General features: G+C 46.8%; 1 protein-coding gene across 2 annotated transcripts in view; it reads right to left on the bottom strand.

The window, feature by feature from the left end:
• LOC117347239 (coiled-coil domain-containing protein 17-like) overlaps nucleotides 1-22,763 on the bottom strand; it is a 488,260-nt gene that overhangs the window by 40,851 nt on the left and 424,646 nt on the right. For both annotated transcript variants that reach the window (XM_033917895.1, XM_033917903.1), the window contains one exon: nucleotides 11,151-11,261. In XM_033917895.1, coding sequence (XP_033773786.1) covers nucleotides 11,151-11,261 — 111 coding nt within the window. The remainder of the gene's footprint in view (nucleotides 1-11,150; nucleotides 11,262-22,763) is intronic.

The raw sequence follows: 22,763 nt of genomic DNA, 5'->3' as shown, positions 1-22,763 counted from the left end.
GCCCTGATCTCCATTAGTGTCTGAAGGGCCTCTGAACATGCGCAGATGACGTCACACGCATTCGCGCATGCTCGGAGGCCCTCCACATGCGGCCTGGAGGTTTGGTAAAGAAAAAGCTTTGTGGGGGTGGGGCCAGGGGTGTAATGGGGTCAGGCCAGAGGCAGAAAAGGGTGGGGCTGGAGCAGAACAGGGCGGGGCCATGTGTCAGATTTTTATGTCCAAAAATCTGGTAACATATGATCTGGTTAAATTGCCCATTGGCAGCAAAAATGCTGATATTCAGCGGCACAAAGCTGGGCAGTGTTGCTGAATATTGGCTCTAATCGGCCCCAAAAAAGTGGGCTAGTCGGGGATGGGCCAGGGGCAATGCTAGAGAGGAGCTGGAGCTTCTGCAGGCTCTGGCATTATTCATATAAAACATGAACAGGTGAATTTAGTACAGCTCAAAAGCTGTATTTGCCCACTCATCTTAGGCAGGCCTCAGCTGAATATCGTGCCATTTCTTACATATATATTTTACTTTTTAAAATTAAAAAAAACCCTGAGCCCCCAATTCCACTTCTACTCCCAAGGTTGCCCTTTTCCTCGCATCCCTGCCAGGCTGAACTCCATCCCCCACCCATCTTCCATGCTTAGGTAAAGTACCTAGTGTCTTCAAGGGCAGGAGCATAGCCCCTTCGCTTCTGCCCCCTTGTGGAGGCCTTTCAAAATACCCGCCATGACCTCTCACAGTAACTCACGATACTTCCTGTTGCAACAAGAGGTCATGATGGCCATTTTGAAAAGCTACTATGAGGAAGCAGGAGAAAGGGGGCTCTGCTCCTGCCCTTCAAGACCTTGCTGGACCACGAGTTACTTAGGGAGGCCTGTAGGGGCCTACCTAGGCATGGCAGGTGGGTGGGGGTGGGATTCAGAATGGTGGGGGGCAGGGGAAGGGAAGGGGCACGTTGGAAGGAGAATCGGATATTCAGGGGTTTCTTTTCCCAGTTTTAAAAAGCAAAATACTTATTCGGATCCCGGCTTAATATTTATCTGGGGCCTACATAACTGCTATATAGGCCCAGCTAAATATTGGCCAGGCCATATAAGCTTAGGTCAGCTAGGCTGTCCAGACCTAGCTCCCAATATTCAGTGCCATGCCCTGATATGGCCTAGCACTGAATATTGGGGGCTAATTCAGCCAGTGAAGGTTAGCATTTAAAAAAAAAAAGTTGACTGCTGCTGGCATCTTGTTAGAAAGTCAGGAAATACCTGCAATCAGTGGCGTACCAAGGGGGGGGCGGGAGGGGCGGTCCGCCCCAGGTGCCAGCCCTGAGGGGGTGATCCCTGCCTTGCTGTTCAGTCCCCCCCCACCCCCGAAGGACCGCTCGCCCCACTGACCTTCCTGCACCACCTGTGAAGCAGCCCGCAGCAGGATCGCGACGTCAGCTATCCCTGAACTGCTTGGGCGCTGCTTCCTGCACCGTGGTCCCGCCCCTCCTCTGACATCAGAGGAGGGGCGGGACCGTGGCGCAGGAAGCAGCGCCTAAGCAGTGCAGGAATAGCTGACGTCGCGATCCTGCTGCGGCTGCTTCATAGGTGGTGCAGGAAGGTCAGTGGGGCAAACGGTCCTTCGGGGGTGGTGGGGGGGGACTGAACGGCAAGGCCGGGCGCATAGGTAGTGCTGCTTCATAGGTGGTGCGGGGAGGCTAGGGGGGCGAGCGGTCCTTCGGGGTGGGGCGGGCGGGCAGGCAGGCAGGCAGGCTTTCAAGTGGGAGGGGGGTGACAGGCAGGCAGGCAGGCCTTCAAGGGGGGCAGGCAGGCCTTCAAGGGGGGGCAGGCAGACCTTCAAGGGGGGGACAGGTCTACAAGGGGGACAGGCCTTCGGGGGGCTGCAGGTCTTCAGGGGGGGTGCAGGCCTTCGGGGGGGTGCAGGAATTCAGGGGGGGTGCAGACCTTCAAGGGGGGGGACAGGCCTTCAAGGGGGGGGACAGGCAGGCAGGCCTTCAAGGGGGGGACAGGCCTACAAGGGGGGGACAGGCCTACAAGGGGGTGGGACAGGCCTTCAAGGGGGGACAGGCCTTCGGGGGGGTGCAGGCCTTCAGGGGGGTACAGGCCTTCAGGGGGGGTGCAGGCCTTCGGGGGGATGCAGGCCTTCGGGGGGGATGCAGGACTTCGGGGGGGTGCAGGACTTCGGGGGGGTGCAGACCTTCAAGGGGGGGACAGGCCTTCAAGTGGAGCACAGGCCTACAAGGGGGTGCGACAGGCCTTCAAGGGGGGTGCAGGCTTTCAGGGGGGGTGCAGGCCTTTGGGGGGGTGCAAACCTTCAAGGTGGGGACAGGCAGGCAGGCCTTCAAGGGGGGGGACAGGCCTACAAGGGGGAGGGACAGGCCTACAAGGGGGTGGGACAGGCAGACCTTTAAGGGGGGACAGGCCTTTGGGGGGGACCCTGGTTTAGAAATACACGGAGGGAAGGGGGTGTTCAAAGAGACGTGCATATGCCAAACTTTGGGGGGGGGGGGGAGGAAGAAATAATGGGTCTGAAAATAGAGGAGAGGGAGAGAGATGATGGACCATGGGATTTAGGGAGGGAAGGAACAGAAAGGGAGAGAAATTGGACACAAGGGATGGTGTGGAGGAGGGATAGAGATACTGGATAGGAGGGTAATTGGGAAAAGAAAGGGAGAGATGGTGGACTCTGGGGTGGTGGGGAAGGAGGGAGAGATGCCGGATGAAAGGGTAGTTAAGAAAAGGTGGATCTGTGGAGGGAGATGAAAAAAAGGAAAGATACCAGACTTCCTGGGGAGGGAAGGGAAATGGAAAGGGAGGACAGAGTTGGCAGATGGATGGTTAGCACGCAGAAAGAAGAAAGAAGGAGACCCTGGCAAGCAAGTTATCAGAAGAAAACCAGAGCCTTGGACCAACAAGATTTGAAATATAACCAGACAACAAAAGGTAGAAAAATTAATTTTATTTTCTGTTTTGTGATTATAATATGTCAGATTTGAAATGTGTATCCTGCCAGAGCTGGTGTTGGACTGCAAACGTGTGCTAGGATTTAACAGAGAGAGGAAAAGTCCTTTTTGTTTCTTTATTTTATTTACACCACAGCGCCAGTGTGGTTAGGAGAAGCCAAAGGGGGTGAAAAAGCTATAAAACCCACCAGGAGTTTTGAAAAAAATCACCCAACTGGGCAGGAAAATCGAATTGAAAAACCAATTCAATAGGCTGAATCGAATCAAAATTTTTTTTCCTGAAACTGGCAGCATTAGTTTGCGCTACTGTCTTAGACTTTAGGACCTGGGATTGGGGAGAGATGGCATCCTCAGTACTTTATAATGCAAGTGAAACGAGGATTTGGTCAGACCTTTGAAGGGTCTGCAGAAAAAAAATATTGTATAGGCCAGGGACATGAGACAGCAGGAAATGGGAACTTTTCTTCCTTCTATTTTTGTGAATGGAAAGGCTGAGGATGTCAGAGAGTTCAGTTAAAATATGTGCTTTATAAGAAAATATAATAATGTGTTTTATAAAGTTTATAGCATAGCTGGCCTACCCAGTGAGGTGTTCCTAGTGGTGCTGGTGGCAGCGTGTCAATGTGTTGAGAGGAAGAGGTGGTCTGGGAAATTCTGCTGAGCAAACTCCGGGCCCATTTCCACCTCCCAGTTAATCCACTCCACTCAACTGGTTCACACACTGAGTGGGTCTTTGGGTGTTGTTTTGGGATCTCTTCCAGTGGTTTATCAGTATCTCCTTCTGGTCCAAGGAAGGAAACTTTGTTATCCTTAGCATTGACCTACAGAATATGTTTGTAACAGCGCTGCTTGTGTGGCATTAGGCTATGTAGTGATCGAAAGAAAAAAACAGACCTTTGCACATTTTTGCACTTTATGGCGGGTGTATGAGGAGATTCACATTTCCTGCACAGCTAAGTCTATGTGAAGTTACCTTGTGCTGTATTTGACATCTAGCAAGGTCTCTGTTTGAAAGAAAGATCTAAACTTAAAAATGAAGTGGCCAGAAGTTATGGTAAAAGCAGATAGTGTAGCTGGTTTTAAGAAAGATTTGGACAAATTCCTGGAGGAAAAGTCCATAATCTGTTATTAAGACATGGGGGAAGTGTCTGCTTGCCCTGGATCAGTAGCATGGAATGTTGCTACTCTTTGGATTTTGACCAGGTATTAGTATCCTGGATTGGCTACCATGAGAATGGGCTACTGGGCATGATGGACCATTGGTCTAACCCAGTTAGGCTATTCTTATGTTATGTTCTCATCTGTAGGGGCCTTTGTTTTCACTTCTTATTTTAATGTATTTTTTTTCTGGGAACTTATCAGTGTTTTTTATAATGGGAACAAAAATGGAAGAGAATTAATGTGTGTGGAATGAGGGGGTAACTAATTTCTTCAGCTAAATAATTCAATCCACTTCAAAACAGACATAGGAGAACTCATGCACCATTCACACACCCTCCAACCAAAAACGTCAAAAGAAAAAAACTGTTCGGCAACCTCCTAGCCATTCGAGCTGCAACACTCGACCCCCAACTCTACAACCAATTGACATCAACCACAGACTGCAAAACCTTCAAAAAGAAATAAAAACCCTTCTATTCAAAAAACACATAAAACCGAACTAACACAATCAGAACTGTCCCAAGCATCACCTGCAACTACTCCATATGTACTTCTGATGTCATGACAATTCAGACATAATTTATGTTATGTTATGTTTGGAATATAAGAAAATTTTCACTGCCTGTTTCTATTCTGACCATTTATTCAGTTTCATGGTCATTACAAAAAATATTTTTTTACATGGGGGGGTGTCAAAAAATGATGGGCCCCGGGTGCCACATACCCTAGGTACGCCACTGCCTGCAATATGAAATATGAAAGCATAGCAATTTCAGGAAGTTGCCAAAACAAGGTCACTTCAGGTCTTTCTTTTGATTGTGTTTAGTCACCAATAAAGATTTTGTGTTTTGCCATACTAATTGCAGTACACTTCTTTGGAGCCTGTGTTTTTATATTTGGTCACCTCTACTGCACTATTATAATGCCATTAGTAAAGGAAAGCTAAAGTCAGATCTTTCAAATAAGGGCAGACTGGTTAAACACTCTTTCAAGCTAAGTTCAGCATGATACTAGGCTCCAGAAGACTCTGTTCTGTACTGTAAGTAGCAGTGGTAGGAAAACTACAGTAAAGAGGGATCTGCTATCTTACTAGGAGAAGAGGCTGGGACTCAGCTTAGAAAATAGATTTCAATTCCCATCTTAGTAAGTCACCATGCAGGAGATTTTGTGGGTGTTCTGCATCATGATCCTGGGGAAAGAGGCAGGCAGCACAGAAGGTGATGATATGATGCCCTGAAGAAATTATTGTTCTGGATGACCAACTTCTGAAGGTTGTTAAGACTTAGGGATTTAAGAGGCAGGACAGTTTAAGTAGGTAGGAGCTTTTCAACCTGTATAATCAGGGCCACATCTGGCTAGGGCTGAAGGTTTATCGTGTATCTTAGAGACAACAGGAATAGTCAGAATTCTACACAGGCCTACATCTCCCTAATACCATAGCACATTGGTGGCAGCTGGACAAGGCAGGGGCAGGCTGAGGGTATAGAAGGAGTATACCCATAAACAAAGTATAGATGAGCTGTGATGCACATTCAGATGATGAATCATAGGTTTGTCCCTCATCCTGTGCTTTGGAGTCTTCATACCAAAGTTACTTTATTGATTTCATATATTTAGTCACTGGATTTTATTATGTTATTTCCTTTTTATTACCATCTCTTTCAGTGTAATTCATCTAGAATCCTGTGGAACGTGGTGCAGAATATAAGAAACTAGTCTTATAGCCCGTTGCATTAACGGGTGCTAGAATATGTAGGTGTGTCTGTCTTTATTTCTTTCTCTCTCTCTCTCCTTAGCCGCTTTCTGTATTTCTGTCTTTCTTTCTTTGTCTTTCTTTTTTCTTGGCTGTCCACCACCACCCTTTGCCAGCTCCCCCTGTCTATTCTCCCTTCCTTTTACCTCCCCTTCACTGCTCCCCTTATCCAGCAGCAGCCCTTCTCCCTTTGTTTTACCTCCCCCTGTCCAACAGTAGGCCTCCCTTCCTTTCCTCCCCCCTGTCCATCAGCACCTCTTCCCCTGTCCAGAAGCACCTCTTTCCTGCTCCTCCTGTCCAGTAGTAGGCCTCCCTTCCTTTTTCTTCTCCCCATCCATCAGCACCTCTTCCCCTGTCCATCAACACTTCTTTCCTGCTCCCCCTGTCCAGCAGTAGGCCTCCGTTCCTTTTTCTTCCCCCCTGTCCATCAGCACCTCTTCCCCTGTTCAACAACATCTCTTTCCTGCTCCCCCTGTCCAGCAGTACGCCTCCCTTCATTTTTCTTCCCCCGTCCATCAGCACCTCTTCCCCTGTCCATCCCTGCTCCCCCTGTCCATCCCTCCCCCCTGCGCCTCCCTTCTTTTTTCTACCCCCCCTGTTGTCAGCACCTCTTCCCCTGTCCAGCAGCACCCCTTACCTCCTCTCGCGATTGCCCTCCTCCCACAGCCGCCTCAAGCCGCAGCGGCCTGCAGGCTCCAACAGCCACTGTGGCCTGCAGGCACCGACTGCCGTGACATGCGTCTGAAGCCGACAGCTGCCTCACCTCGAAGACCTCATCCCGGCAGCCGCTGCCAGCGCCGCACCGTGAAGCTCTCCTCCTGGCAGCAGCTGCTCCGCACCGCCTTTCATGCGCCTTAGTGCGCGCACTCTGCAAACCACAGCCCGACAGATCAGGGAATAGGGAACATGGGGTAAGAGTGCGCATGCGTGCTTAGCATTTTATTATATAGATAGAATAAAATATTACAATTCTCTTTGCCCAGAAGCTCTGTTTGGGACTGGCAACTATGGTAATAGCTCATCTATGTTAGCCAGAGAAATATTACAGATACTTGTGTAGGCTGCATTTCAAATTTCCTTTCAAAGAAGGAGACCATTCAGATAGTGAAATACTCTTCCATTCACTTTTCAAATAGCTTCATTTTCCCACATAGCTGTCTCTGAACTACCCTTCTTGGCTCTTTTTTGCTTCATGCCCAGATTTGGGGGTTTCATGACAATGTTCATGCTATTTTCACTTTCTTGGGGTCTTGCCTGATTTGTTGGGGTTTTCCTGCTTCTCCCAGTGCCTCAAAGTCTTCATTTCTTTGTTTGTGCTGCTCTTCCTCTCTTGTGGTTTTCAAATTACATTACATTAGTATTTATGGATCGCTAATATGCCCCAGAAGGAGTTCAATGTGATTTACAATTTAGAAGAGCCTGGCCATATCCAGGGATTACATTATTTCATTGGGGTTCATGACACAAAATAACTTGGTTTGTGTTCATGTAGGTGTATGATTAGGACATATGGTTTGGAGAGAAGATTGGCTATATCTGGTGTTGTAGTCTTGATATTATGCATTCTGGTATGGGTGTCACTTTTCTGGTTTGTAGAGTGCTTGGTCATCTATAGAGATAGGAGAGGTGATTTGCAGCTTGTTTGGTTTCTGGTGATCGTAACCTATTGTTTGTGGAGGAGAGGGGGGGGGAAGAGTAAGATATTTTCCAAATAGATAGGCTTTTAGGCCTTCATGAAAATTTTGGTAGGAGGGGATGTTCTTTAATTGTGCTGGCAAAGATTCCACCATATTGCTACCAGGTATGGGAAGGTTGTAGAGTGAATAGTTTTGTTTTTGATTCCTCTAGGATTTGGGAATCTTATTCTCATAGGGTTGTTGATCAGGCTTTATTTGGCTTTGGGTACTATTTCGGCTAAATTCAACATGTAGTCTGGTGTTCACCATGGAAGATTAAAAGGATCAGTGCACCTAATTTAAAAATACACCATGCTTTGAAGGGGAGCCAGTGTAGCTCAAGATAAAGAAGTGTCATTTCATCATATTTGGTTGCTGAGAAAATAATTGAAAGGGACGGAAGTGCATAAGGTGCCTAAGGTATAAGATGGGGGAATTGGAAACTATGGCACAAAAAGATAACCTAGACATCATCGGCATCACGGAAACATGGTGGAATGAGGAAAGCGTCTGGGACACTGTGCTACCGGGATACAAGCTATATCGCAGAGACAGAGTAGGACAAAAAGGTGGAGGTATTGCCCTTATACATAAAAGAGGGAATTGAGTCTACCAAAGAGAACATGCTGGAAACAAAAAATAAGGTAGAGTCTCTATGGGCCAAAATACCGGGAAAAAATGGAACAGAGACGAAGATCGGCATCTACTACCGACCTCCAGGGCAGTCCGAAGAGACTGATGGAGAAATGACGGATGAAATTAAACGCAACTGCAAGGGAGGCAACGCAGTTATCATGGGCGACTTCAATTATCTGGAGATAGATTGGAACCTAGGCACCTCCGGCTGCAGTAGGGAGACCATGTTCCTGGATGCTGTAGGCGATTGCTTCTTGGAACAACTTGTCATGGAAAATACGAGAGAAAATGCAATTCTGGACTTAATTCTAAATGGACTACAAGAACCGGCACAAGGTATACAAGTAAAAGGGACGCTGGGAAACAATGATCACAACATGATTCACTTCAACCTAGACACAAGAAGAAAACATCGATCCAGAATGATGGCCAAGGCATAGTATTAGCATACTGTATACTGCTTTCCAGATATTGCCCCCTTTTCCCATCCGTGTAGAGGTATTAAGTGATTTACTTACTTGAGGACTTATACTCACCCGGCAGCTTTGATCACCCTGCTCCATCACTTCTAGTTTAAAGCCCTCTTTAGTAGATTAGCCAGCCTGCTGGCAAAGACTTCTTCCCTTCTTTGATAGATGCACACCATCCCTGCTCAGCAGCCCTTGGAAGATCATGCCATGGTCTTGTTGGGCTGTCGGCCCTTTTCTGCCGTCATATTCTATGTTTGTTTCTATGGTCTAGGAAGCCAAAACGCTCTTGACGACACCATCCATGTAGCCAAGCATTCATCTCCAGGATGCGAGCTTCTCTGTCCTGGCTTTTACCCTCGACAGGGAGGATGGACGAGAATACTACCTGCGCATCTGTCTGCTTCACCTTCTCTCTCAGAGCCACAAAGTCACTTTTGACACGTTCGCAGGGGTACCTGGCAGTATCGTTAGTGCCAATGTGGATGAGCAGCATCGGATAGTAGTCATCAGGCTTAATGAGTCTCGGCAAGCTCTCTGTAACATCTTGGATTTTGGCTCCAGGTAGATGGGATACCTCTCGTGACATCATGTCTGGTCTGCAGATGGATGCTTCTATACCCTTCAGAAGGGAATCGCGCACTACCACTACCTTACGTCTCCTAGTGGTTATGGATCCAGTACTTTTTGGGATTTCAAGCTCTGGTCTTTCCTCTCCTTGGGTTGCTCTCATCTACTCCACTTCCAGTTCAGCAGCCCAGGAAACCCAGTCCCCCTACCCCCCCAATGATCACCGGCAGGAGGGGTGCCCAATCCATCCCACCTGAACCACTGCAAAATTCCCACAACCTTCACTGGCAGGAGGGATGCCCAGTCCCTTCTGCTGGACACCTCCCCCCCCCAGCAACCTTCGCCGGTTCAGTGACTCCCATGGATGGGATGCAAACATTCCGGGATATAATTTTTGCAGGAAGGACAGAGATGGTCAAAAAGGTGGAGGAGTAGCTCTCTATGTAAAGATTGATATTCAAGGGACTGAAATACAGGGGACCTGGGGAGAGGAAGATGCGATATGGATTGCTCTGAAAAGAAGATGGAACTTCTATCTACGTGGGTATAATCTACAGACCTCCAACTCAATTGTAGCAAATTGATAAAGATGTGATTGCTAATATCCAAAAATTCGGAAAGAAAGAGGAGGTGCTGCTATTGGGTGATTTCAATCTGCTGGATGCAGACTGGAAAGTTCTATTTGCGGAATCAGTAGGGAAATTATGGATGCCTTTCAAAAGACTCTGCTCAGACAAATGGTGACAGAACCCATGAGGGATAAAGCGATACTGGATCTGATCCTCACAAATGGGGAGAACATCTCTAATGTTTGAGTGGGTGCCCACTTGGGAAGTAGCGATCAAACAGCTTGGTTTGATATAACAGCTAAAGTGGAGGGTGGTCACACAAAACTCAAAGTCCTAGATTTCAAACGTATGGATTTTTAGTACAATGGAAGAGTACCTGAAGAAAGAGCTGTTAGGATGAGAGGACATAAGAGAAGTGGTAAAACAGTAGTTTAAGCTGAAAGGAGCAATACAAAATGGCTACTGACTTGTGTGTGAAGAAAATAAATAAAAATAAGAGAAAAAGGAAACTGATATGGTTCTCCAAACTAGTGGTGGAGATAATAAGAGTAGTTGCTCGCACTGGAAAAGATTTTAAAGAGGTATGGGGGGAGAGGGCGTGAACTTGGGGAGGGAGGCATTTAGGTGCAGACGCTCCCACCAAGACGGCACCCCGGGTGCTCTGCCCCCCTCCCCCTTACTACGCCACTGGGAGGGAGAGAAAACAGAGGCCTCAAGTGAATAGTGAAGCCTTTGGGGACTATAGAAAGAAAATATGCTCCTCATTTTGAGGATCTTCCTTTTCTTTGCATTCTTTCTGTTTAGAAATGAAATGAAGATTTTGAGAGGACAAGATGAGGACTATGTATCTCACAGATTGACAAACATGGACCTGCCTCAAAAGTCTACTTTTATCCAAGTACAGCAGCAAGTAACAGGAGTGAAGGAAAGGGAGGATTCAGATTTTAATTAAAATGGTTCATCTAGTTCCAGTTTGGACATCCTAAGCAGGGAATGATAGCGTGTGAGGCTGAGCTGTCCCCCTAATATTCAGCGGGACTTAGACAGCTGGGAACACCTCTTGGCTGGCTAAATCCCAATATTCAGCAGGAGATAGCCACCTTAACCTTAGGTGGCTTGCTGATGAAAATTGGATTGGCTGACTAAGTGTGAGCTGCTGAATTTTTCCCTGGATAGTCTATCTCCAACACTGAATATCCACGATCGTTTCCACCTATGGCAGGTAGCCAGGCCCTTTATACTGTATATTATAAGAATACTTTATAGTTCTCTGGCAGAACACATAGGGTTAGATTTTATTTGGTGACCACTAACTTACATTACAGAGACTGTTATCTTGGTGAAATATACTAGTAGTAACCTACCAAAGGAGGGTACTTGTAGAACACAGCATTGTTAGGTTCAATGGGCATAGTGCTTTGAACATCTGCATCTCTTGCATTAACAAGGCGAACATACAACTCTGCACTTTCCAACTAGGAAAAAAAAGAAAGAAAACAATCTGATTATAACATGAAGGTTCATATATAAATATAAGATTTAAAAAGCTTAGGTCATCCATTTTCATTGGTGAGTTTTATTCATGTGCAGTAGGTATTTCCCTCTTTAAAAAGCCTCATTTACTAACATGAGTTAATCAATAAATAATCTGCATAATCAATAAATAGGTCCTATGGACCTGTTTGTATAAAAGACACCTAAGGTACCTACCAGAAAGTGGGCATGGTTAGGGGCAGATCGTGGATGGATCTTAGGTGTTTTTTGCATGTAGAAACCTAAACTGAACTTAGGTGCCCGTATGTAGGCCAAAATTTCCCTGGCATAAATAGGAAACGCCTAAGATTAGGACACCTACCAGCACCTAAGTCTAGTTTAGGCACCACTAGGCGCAATTCTATAAATAGTGCCTAACTTAAGACTGACAGGCGATAAGCATTGCGTTCCTCAGCACCTATGTTTTAGATGCTGTTTATAGAATCAAGGCCTATGTGCTCCTGTGGCTTCAGCTGCCAGTCTCTAGTCTCCATTCCCAAAAGCCATGGTTTGCTTCCTGAAGAGTTTCACACTAGACAAACACAAGTGCAGTTATGCTATTTCTAAAAAAAATGAATGGATAAGTCAGGAAGCATGTCTTTTCAGTTCATTTAAAGTATATAAACTAAAAATACCAACTTTTCTGTCACACTTTACCCTTCATGTGAAATGAATGAACATTCCTATCCTCTGTCTCTGACGTTGATCAATTGCTTTTATCCTATTTATATGCCTCTTTGTTCGTTCATAGCTAGATTTTACCCTTCTCTCTCCCCCCTCCTGTTCTACCGGCCCCAGTTTTTTTACATCCTTAATTTTCTGCTCCATTGATTCTTCTCAGTCTTCCATCTATACCTTAATGGTTTTCAATTTAAATAATCTCTTATATGTAGAATCCTAATTAGTGAAAAATATGCATCATGTTTTAATGGAACAAGACCACAAGTTGAAAGCTAAGTACACACTTAAAAATTTATAAAGAATAGAATATAGCAAAAGCAAATATTTAATCGTATGAGATTATAATTAAATTAAGGGAACCGATGAGGAGCTGGCACGTAAAGCTTAGAGCAATGAAATCGAATTGAGCTCTGAGTGGTGGTGCTGAGGGTCCCAAAAAACAGTTAAAAGAGTGAAGGGATGCAAGACAGCTGATAGAAAACTGTACTATCAGGTGGAGATATTGTTTGAAAATTAAAGCTCCCTGGAAGTATATAAGTTGTGCATTGGTGGATTTATTGAAGTCATGTTTTAATGGAGCATACTTTACCAATGAGCATACATATGGGTGAGATTTGAGCAGAGCAAGAGCAGATCAAAAAGTACATGAGTAACATCTAAGTATGAGTTATTGCACTTTAAATATAGCGCATTTTTTGCCACTCGTGCTAGTATAATACAAAAAACCCGCCATAGTCAGGTTCAGTACCTCTCCCTCCTAACTTTTTAAAAACATTCAGCAAACGGTCACATAGCAAACAGACCCAGAGGGCTCAGTGACACATGCAGAGCATAAGTTAGATTGTCAACCCTACCCTGCCCCCCCCCCAAAAAAAAAATCCTCCACTTATCTTAAATCCATAGAGGAGCATAATCGAAAGGAACGTCTAAGTCCTTTTTTGTTCAAGTCGCAAGTCGTCCAAAGTAAAAAAGAGCTTAGGACACATTTTTGAAAAATACGTCCAAATTTTTTTTCATTTTGAAAATCGTCTAACTATATGTCCTGCTGATCTGATCATCCAAGCCGCTAAATCGTCCATCTTTATACCACATTTTCGTCCAACTTTTCATCCAAGTCAAAAGCGCCTAGAACAAGCCCTATTGGATGTGGGAGGGGTCTGCAAAGTGATGGACTGAACACCCAGACATGGCACCTAAATAGTGGGGTACCTTACAGGGCACTTATGTGAACTTCACAAAAAAGGGTGCCATGTCTTCATCTCACTACATCTCCCTTATAGGTCATTGTGAGCCCCCCCAAACCACCTCCAGAATCCCCAGACCAGTGGTCTCAAACTCGCGGCCCGGGGGCCACATGCGGCCCGCCAGGTACTGTTTTGAGGCCCTCAGTATGTTTATCATAATCACAAAAGTAAAACAGTTTCTTGATCATATGTCTCTTTAGCTATAAATTACAATATTATTATTAAGACTTAGCCAAAAGGAAAGATTTATAAACTATAAAGAGTTTTACCTCATTTCTTTAATTACCTTACATTAGAGATTTCTATTCCGCCATTACCTTGCAGTTCAATGCAGATTACAAAAGAGATAAAAAATGGAGGGTTACAATGGAAGAACATTTGTCTTTTCTAGAGAGGTAAAGAGTAGGTTATGTAGTTTCTGTGTGACGGGAAAAGGGAGGGGGGAAGTTTGAAGTTAGGGCTGTTTCAGGAATTTCTTTTTTTCTGAGGCCCTCCAAGTACCTACAAATCCAAAATGTGGCCCTGCAAAGGGTTTGAGTTTGAGACCACTGCCCTAGACCCACCTATCTACCACTTTAATAGCCCTTATGGCTGCAGGAGCCACTTATATGCCAGTACAAAAGGGTATTGGGGGTGTATAGGGGAGTGCACATGTTTCAGTATCAATGCAGGGATTACAGGGGCTTATGGGTATGGGTCCCCCTCTCAATGGGTCCCTAACCCACTCCCAAGACAGCTTAAGACATCTCTGTGCAGGACAACTAGACTTTCCTATGCCTGGTCTGGAGGCTGAATTTTAAAGGTGTGATTATGATTTTTATGGGGTTGGGGGGTCGGTGATCACTGGGGTAGTGTGTGGGAGTCTGTATTATGTGTTTGCAGTGCTTATCTGGTGACTTTAGGTGGGTTTTTGTGACTTAGACCATGTTTTAAATGGTCTAAGTCACAACGTCCAAGTTCTGTCGATCCTGAGCTATATAACTTTCGGTTATACATGCAGTATGACTAAGTCTAAGCTGGCCCACGCCCCATAAAAACATAGAAATAGATGGCAGATAAAGGCCACGGCCCATCTAGTCTGCCTCAATGACCCTCCCCCACATGCCTATCCCATTTGGCCTTAAAATCAGGCATGCTGCTGGCCTCAATGACCTGAAGTGGAAGACTATTCCAGCGATCAACCACCCTTTCAGTGAAAAAGAATTTCCTGGTGTCACCGTGCAGTTTCCCGCCCTTGATTTTCCACGGATGCCCCCCTTGTTGCCGTGGGACCCTTGAAAAAGAAGATATCTTCTTCGACCTCGATGCGGCCCGTGAGATACTTGAACGTCTCGATCATGTCTCCCCTCTCTCTGCGTTCCTCGAGTGAGTAGAGCTGTAACTTCTCTAGCCGCTCCTCGTACGGGAGGTCTTTGAGTCCTGAGACCATCCGGGTGGCTATTCTCTGAACCGACTCTAGCCTCAGCACATCCTTACAGTAAAGTGGCCTCCAGAATTGCACACAGTATTCTAGGTGAGGTCTCACCATGGCATAATGACTTCAGGTTTACGGCTGACGAAACTCCTGCGTATGCAACCTATGATTTGCCTTGCTTTGGAGGAAGCTTGCTCCACTTGATTGGCAGTCTTCATGTCTTTACTGGTGATCACCCCTAAATCTCGTTCTGCTTCAGTTCTTGTTAGGATCTTGCCATTAAGGGTGCAAGTCCTGCATGGATTTTGACTGCCCAGGTGCATGACTTTGGCATTGAAGCTGAGTTGCCAGGACCTAGACCAGCGCTCCAGTAGAAGTAGGTCGTGCATCATGTTGCTTTTGCCCACTATATTGCTTAGTTTGGTGTCATCGGCGAATAATGTTATTTTACCTCGGAGGCCTTCCGCCAAGTCTCTTATATAGATGTTGAACAGGATCGGGCCCAGGACGGAGCCCTGAGGCACTCCACTGATCACCTCCGTCATTTCAGAGGGGGTGCTGTTTACCACTACCCTCTGAAGCCTACCTCCAAGCTAGTTCACAATCCATTTTGTCAATGTGTCGCCCAATCCCATAGAACTTATCTTGCTCAGCAACCTGCGGTGTGGTACGCTATCGAATGCTTTGCTGAAGTCCAGGTAAACAATGTCCAGGGACTCCCCAACATCCAGCTTCCTCGTCACCCACTCAAAGAAGCTAATCAGGTTGGATTGGCAGGATCTCCCCTTAGTAAATCCATGTTGTCGGGGATCCCGTAGATTCTCCTCGTTCATGATCGTATCCAATTGACGTTTGATTAGAGTTTCCATTAGTTTGCTCACTATTGATGTGAGACTCACTGGTCTGTAGTTTGCTGTCTCCATCTTGGAGCCTTTCTTGTGGAGTGGAATGACGTTAGCTGTCTTCCAGTCCATCGGTACGTTACCTGTACTATGGGAGAGATTGAAGAGGGCGGATAGCGGTTCCGCCAAGACATCACACAACTCCCTGAGCACCCTGAGGTGTAGGTTGTCAGGCCCCATTGCCTTGTTAACCTTGAGCTTTGACAGCTCGCAGTAGACACTACTGGGTGTAAACTTGAAATTACTAAACGGGTCAACTGATTCAACCGTTGTTTGTAGCTGAGGGCCGAGTCCCGGCGCCTCGCGGGTGAAGACTGAGCAGAAGTATTCATTTAACAGTTGAGCTTTTTCTGAGTCCGTTTCTACATAGTCACCATCTGGTTTTCTGAGACGTACTATCCCGCCTGAGTTCTTATTTCTATCACTGATATACCTGAAGAAGGATTTATCTCCTTTCTAGATGTTCTTTGCTAGAGACTCCTCCATGCGGAATTTGGCCTCCCTAACTGCTGTTTTGAAGGCTTTTGACTTGGCCAGATAGACTTCCCTAGAGTCCTGTTTCCCTGAATGTTTGTAAGAGATGAAAGCTTTTTTCTTCTCCTTGATGAGGTCAGAGATTTCTGCAGAGAACCACTGTGGCTTATTGTTCCTACTCTGTTTACTTACTGATTTAACATAGCGGTTTGTTGCTTCCTGAATGGTGGCTTTCAAAGTTGACCACATTTCTTCCATGTTATCAGTTTCTGCTTGGCTTTGTAGCGCCTGGTGAACGAAGTCTCCCATGTCTTGGAAGTTTGTGTCCTTGGTCAGTGTGGTAGATTTAGTGAAACCTTTCCTGAGATTGAACCATACCATGTTGTGGTCACTGGAGGCCAATGTTTCGCCCACCGAGATCTCTTTGACACTTTCTCCATTGGTAAGTATCAGGTCGAGTATTGCCTGATCCCTTGTTGGTTCCAACACTAGTTGCCTGAGTCTTGCTCCTTTCAAGGAGTTTAATAGCTTCCTGCTGCTGCCGGAAGCAGAGGAAAGTGTGACTCAATCCACATCAGGCATGTTGAAGTCACCTAACAATACTGTGTCCCCACGCAAAGTGATATTTTCTATTATCTCCGATTAATTCCATATCTAGGTCATCCTGTTGTCTTGGGGGTCTGTACTATGCCAAGATACAGGCATTTGTCCTTCCCTCTGGCCAAATTTACCCAAAGGGATTCCCCAGTGTACTGTACATCTGTGATTCTGGTGACCTTAATGTCATCTTTATTATATAATGCTACACCTCCTCCCATTTTGCCCTCCCTGTCCCGGGAAGCAAGTTGTAACGCGGTATGACCATGTCCCACCTGTGGGAGTCCGTGAGCCAGGTCTCAGATATCGCCACCACATCCAGGTCGGCATTTCTCATTTCTGTTTCCAATTCTAGGATCTTGTTTCCCAGACTGTGGGCGTTGACGTACATAGCCCTCCTTGCTGTGTGTATGTTGCGTCTCAGTGGGGACCTTCCCGCTTTAGCAACTAGGACACCTTTAGCATTATTTGCATGTCTCTTACTCTCCCTAAACCCAGAGCTACAGCGTGTACCTGTCCCGGACTCCCCAGACCCAGAATTACAGGGTGCTCCTATCCCAGACTCGGAAATGTGTGTACCCTGTGGGGGTATTCCCGCTTGGGCTACTTGAACTCCTTTAGTACAACTAGCGGACCACTTCAAGAACAAGATCGCCACTATCAGAGCCTCCTTCAACAATTCACCGACCCTCCTAGACGAGATCATAATAAACCCTACAACAGGTGAAGCAATTGCAGCTGACAGAGACTGGTCCAACTTTACAAAGGTGCAATGGTGGGACTTGAACCGACTCTACAATAAATATAGTCGAGCGTCATGCGACCTGAATAATTGCCCCTCATATTTACTAACAAATGCCTCCCCCAAATTTAGAGCTTGCCTCTTGCAATGGATCCAAACAACGCTCACAGAAGGACAATTCCCACAAGATCTAGGAGAAATCATAATCACCCCAATACTGAAAGATCACAAAGGACCAATAGACACCCCCTCCAACTACCGACCCATCGCCTCAATTCCATTATATGTTAAACTAATAGAAGGTCTGGTTGCCCAATACCTCACCAACTACCTTGAAGACCACAACCTACTCCACCCAACTCAATCAGGGTTCAGATCCAACCACAGCACTGAGACACTGCTAGTTTCCCTTCTAGATATAGCCCGACAGCACCTTAGCAAAGGAAGGAGGATGTTGATAATTCAACTTGACCTCTCCGCCGCATTTGACCTGGTTGACCACACTATACTTCTTCAGATATTAGAAGCAATAGGGATCTCAGGCGGAGTATACAACTGGTTCCAAGGATTCCTCAAAACAAGAACATACAGAGTAAAAACAAAGGATCTTATATCGGAACCCTGGACCAATCCCTGCGGAGTACCTCAAGGTTCACCACTGTCACCCATGCTCTTCAATCTTTTCATTTCCTCCCTTGGTACCCTGTTAGACAAACTCGAAGTAAGCTCATTCAGCTATGCAGACGATATAACCATACTCCTCCCCTTTGACTCACAAGACCCCACTAGAACAGATAACCTGGTAAAAACTCTAGAAACAGTGGAAAAATGGATGACAGAACACAAACTGAAGCTCAACCCAGACAAAACTAAATTTCTACTGCTTGAAAAGGACAAAACCCCTTCTATAACTGAACTAGAAATAAAAACCACCAAATATCCTATACAGCCCGCTCTCAAATTCCTTGGAGTAACAGTAGACAGATGTTGCACTCTTCAGGTACAAATCAACAAAATCACACAAAAAGCATTCTTTACCATGCGCAACCTTCGCAAAATTAGAAAATTCTTCGACAAAGAACAATACAGACTCATAGTCCAATCCCTAGTCCTAAGTCTAATGGACTATTGCAATATCCTCTACCTTCCTTGTCCCACCTACTTAATAAAACAACTACAGACCGTCCAGAACACTGCCCTCAGATTGATTTATTTCCTTGGAAAATTTGACCACATCACCAACGCCTTCCTAGATTCACACTGGCTTCCAATACAAGCCCGCATCCAATTCAAACTATATTGCATACTATTCAAAACATTAAACGGAACGGCACCCTCCCACCTAAACAACCGCCTAAATAGGAACCTCTCTTCCAGACAGAGGAGAACCCAGTCCCCTTTCTCCTACCCCCCTTTTAAAGGAACTAAGCGCAAAAAGATGTACGACAACTTACTAGCAACACATGCAGCTAACAGCCTACTGACAGCTTCAACTGACCTCAAAACTTTCCGAAAATAAATCAAAACAATACTATTCAAGAAATTCATCCTAATTTCCTAACCCCTTTTTTCCCCCTCTCTCCCCCTCTTAGTATCCTCCCTTCAAAATTGATTTAGACCTAATGTCTTTAATTGTATTCCTCTTCCTGAAAACGTCCAGCTATCGTTTTGATGTATTAGGCCCAACGTCTTTAATTGTATTCCTCTTCCTGGAAATGTCCAGTTATCTTTTTGATGTAATCCGCTTAGAACTGCAAAGTACAGGCAGAATAGAAGTCATTAATGTAATGTAATGTAATTGGCTAGTTGTAGAGGTTAAGAGACCGGCTAAAGTTGATAGCCCTTACTTGATGCCCTTCTTGAGGCCCTTCGCAAAGGCGCTCTCGCTAAGGCGAGCGCCTTTGCCACTCGCCTTCGCCGCGCGCCAAATGGCCGTGCGCCGTTGGCTCGACCCCTTTTATGGGGGGAGATCGGCTGTGATGTCGGGGGGTGGGCGGAGTTACCATTGCATCCCGTCCGCCTCCTCCTCTGCCCCTGGCGAGTTCAGTGCTCCTCTCCGCTCCCCTGCTCTGCCCCCTCCGTCTCCCGTGTGTTCTCTGCTGCTTTCCTCTCCCTTTCTCTGCCTCTCCGCCTCTCCGTATGCACTCTGCTCCTCTTCGCTCCCTTTCTCCGCCTCCTCCACCTCACTATATGCTTTGCCTCTCTGCACGCTCTCCGCCCCTTTGTATGCTCTCCGCTCCTCTCGCCGCTGCTATGTGCCTCCTGTGTCTCTCAATGCTAAGTCAGCCTCTCTGCCCTCTCACCCTGCAAGCACCCTCTCGCTGCTCCCACGTGCTTGCTCGGCTGGCCTAGCGCTGAGGACACCTTGTTGGCTCGACCCCTTTTATGGGGGGAGATCGGTTGTGACGTCGGGGGGTGGGCGGAGTTACCACCTGTGAGCGTGCCGGTGCCGGGTTTAACGCTGGCCCCTGGTCAACGCTCAGCAACGACCGACCTCGACTTGCCTCCAGAAGAAGTTGGAGGTCCTGCTGGTACTTATCAGTAGAATAAAGGAACAAAAACAGTTTGTCAGGAACAATAAAGTTTTATCAAACTTGAGTCTCACTTTATTGCTTAAGTAGCACTTTGCCAGAGTTAAGTCTTTGAACTCCAAAAGAAAACATGAACATAAAATCCGGGCTTCTAAAACATAGCCCACACCTTCCTTGCAGGTACAAGCAGGTAAGTGATCAAATAGTTCATAGTAGCACTGCCCTATCAGTCCCACAGTCTAAGAAGGGCAAAAATAAGGCTACCAAAACTTGCCAGCTTTATCAGAGTCATTCAAGGTGCTGTTTAAACACTTGTAGAATGTGTGGTCCAGGCCTGGCTTGTAACAGGCCTTGCCCAACCAACCTAACAGGCTGGTGGGGAAAGGGAGTAGCTGAATCCACTTTAAATAAACTTGCCACAATTGGCCCCACAATCCCAACCCGAGGATCTTGAGTGGATTCTCCCCAATACTATCCCTTCACACCTTCAGCAATCAAGTCCCAAGCAAACAGCAACAAAAAAGGCAAAAGGTAAAAATGCCAAGAAAAAACCACACTACATTCAATGTCCCAAAAATCAGGCAACCCTGCAGCGGTGAGCCTAGCCCAGCTCATTTGGTCCCAGACTTGTGCTTCCAGACAGTTCAAAAAGAAAACTTCATGATTCAAAGCATACAAAAAAAAAAAAAGGTCAAGCAATTTCACTTAGCTTTCATCCATGAATATTTCTTCCGGTTCCATTGCAGTGTCCATAAACTCCGTGACATCCGGGCTAGCTGTCTGGCTGGCTTCAGGGACATTTCAATGTCCTGGCTTTGTGTGGACTCAGGAGCGCAGTCCTGTGAGCCTCCTTCCTGGGCTGGCCCAGGGTAGACTGACTTAGCCTTTCTCAGTTCAGCTTCTAAAGCGTTCAGCTGACCACGCCCTGACATGAAAGGGGGAAGGGCAGCTTGTTGCCTCTGCTGGGTTTTCCTTTGGGCTTTAATTAGACCCAGCAGCTGTGCATTACCTGAGCTTTGAGCCTGCCTCTTAGGCTGTCCCTTTTTATAAGGCACCTCCTGCTGCTCCAGGCTGTTCTGCCACTCATCTTCCCCTCCCCAGGGTTCTGTAACATGATGGTTTAATTGGAACTCAGACCCTATTTGTCTGTCTGAGCTTAACCTATCTCACTGGTTAGCCCTTTTCAGGGTAAGGCTTGGGTTATGAGGAGCTTTATCTGGAACAAACTTAGCTTCCAGGCTAGGGTTGTGACACACCGCGTCCCATCCGCCTCCTCCTCTACCCCTGGCGAGTTCAGTGCTCCTCTCCGCTACCCTGCTCTGCCCCCTCCGTCTCCCGTGTGTTCTCCGCTGCTTTCCGCTCCCTTTCTCTGCCTCTCTGCCTTTCCATATGCACTCTGCCCCTCTCCGCTCCCTTTCTCCGCCTCCTCCGCCTCACTGTATGCTCTCTGCCCCTTACTCCGCCTCTTTGCACGCTCTCCACCCCTTCCTCCGCCTCTCTGTATGCTCTCCGCTCCTCTCGCCGCTGCTATGTGCCTCCTGCGTCTCTCAATGCTAAGTCAGTCTCTCTGCCCTCTCACCCTGCAAGCACCCTCTCGCTGTTCCCACGTGCTTGCTCGGCTGGCCCAACTTTCGCCCTCGACACTCCTCCTGAAATGCCCCATTTAGCGATGGTCATTCAGCGGCACTAAGAAGGTCTAGGTCTTTTAGAAATACATCCAAAACCTGTTTTTATTATCAGCACTTGGATGTATTTTGACAATGTTCGTCCAAGTGCCAAGTTAGGCCAGTTTTTGGACGTTTTTCTCTTTCGATTATGAGCCCCATAGCATCCATTTAATTGGATTTTATTTCTTGAGCACCTGGCAGCCAGTCCTTAGCCTTTTCTTTTTCTCTTTCCCAGGGAACAGGCAATTGGGAGGAACTTCCTAATATATCCTCCTTTTGGTTGCCCCTAATCTTAGGACAGAGAACATTATTTTATTTTGTCCCAACTACAGGCTAACTTAGGCAGCAGAACACTGGTGCATCTACAGCAGGGGTGTCCCAACACGTCGATCGCGATCAACCAGTAGCTCAGGAAGGCAACGCGAGTCGATCGCGGAGCCCATCCCGGGCTCCGTGATAGACTCGTGTTGCCGTCCTGATCTACCGGGCCGAACAGCCTTCCTCTCCAGTGTTCTCTCTAGGGCCTTTTAGCTGGGCGGTCCGCCCAGCTGTCATCTGCTGCCGCCGCCACTGCTGAACATTAAAAAAAAACAAAAAAAACCGGCTTGGAGATTTCAGCCCGTAGCGAACTTATGCTCCGTGGCTCTAACGTGTGCGTGCCGGTTTCCCTTCTCTTCCCTCCGAAACCGGAAGTTATGTCCGGGGGGGGCGGAGAAGGGAAGCCGGCACGCACATGTTGAGAGCCCTGAAGCAAGCGTTCGCTACGGGCTAAGGCGGGAGACAGGTTAATGAAGCATTTCCTCTTCTTGCTGCCGGGTCCTGCCTACTTTCTGTTTCCGCGAAGGCAGGACCCGGCAGCATTTCCCCCAACAGCTCGGTCGCGATGCTGGTCGGCCGAAGCAGGGAGAGGTTGGGGCGTCGTCGGCTTTCGGGCCTATTATTGGTGGCGGTTTGGGTCCTGGTCCCCGATGGCAGTGGCTTGGGGGAGGGCAGGGAGACAGAAGGAAAGAAGAGAAACAGAAAAAAAAGAAAGGGAGGCAGAGAGAAAGAAAGGGCAGGGAGAGAGGAAGGAAAAGTTGGGGGAGGGAACGAGGTCTGGAGGAGAGGAAGCATACAGGCTAAAAGAAGGGAAGAAAGATTGGATGCACAGTCAGAAGAAGAAAGTGCAACCAGAGACTCATGAAATCACCAG

Source organism: Geotrypetes seraphini, chromosome 1 (assembly GCF_902459505.1).
Source record: "Geotrypetes seraphini chromosome 1, aGeoSer1.1, whole genome shotgun sequence".
Classification (NCBI taxonomy): Eukaryota; Metazoa; Chordata; class Amphibia; order Gymnophiona; family Dermophiidae; genus Geotrypetes; species Geotrypetes seraphini.
This window is presented reverse-complemented; position numbering and strand designations above follow the sequence as displayed.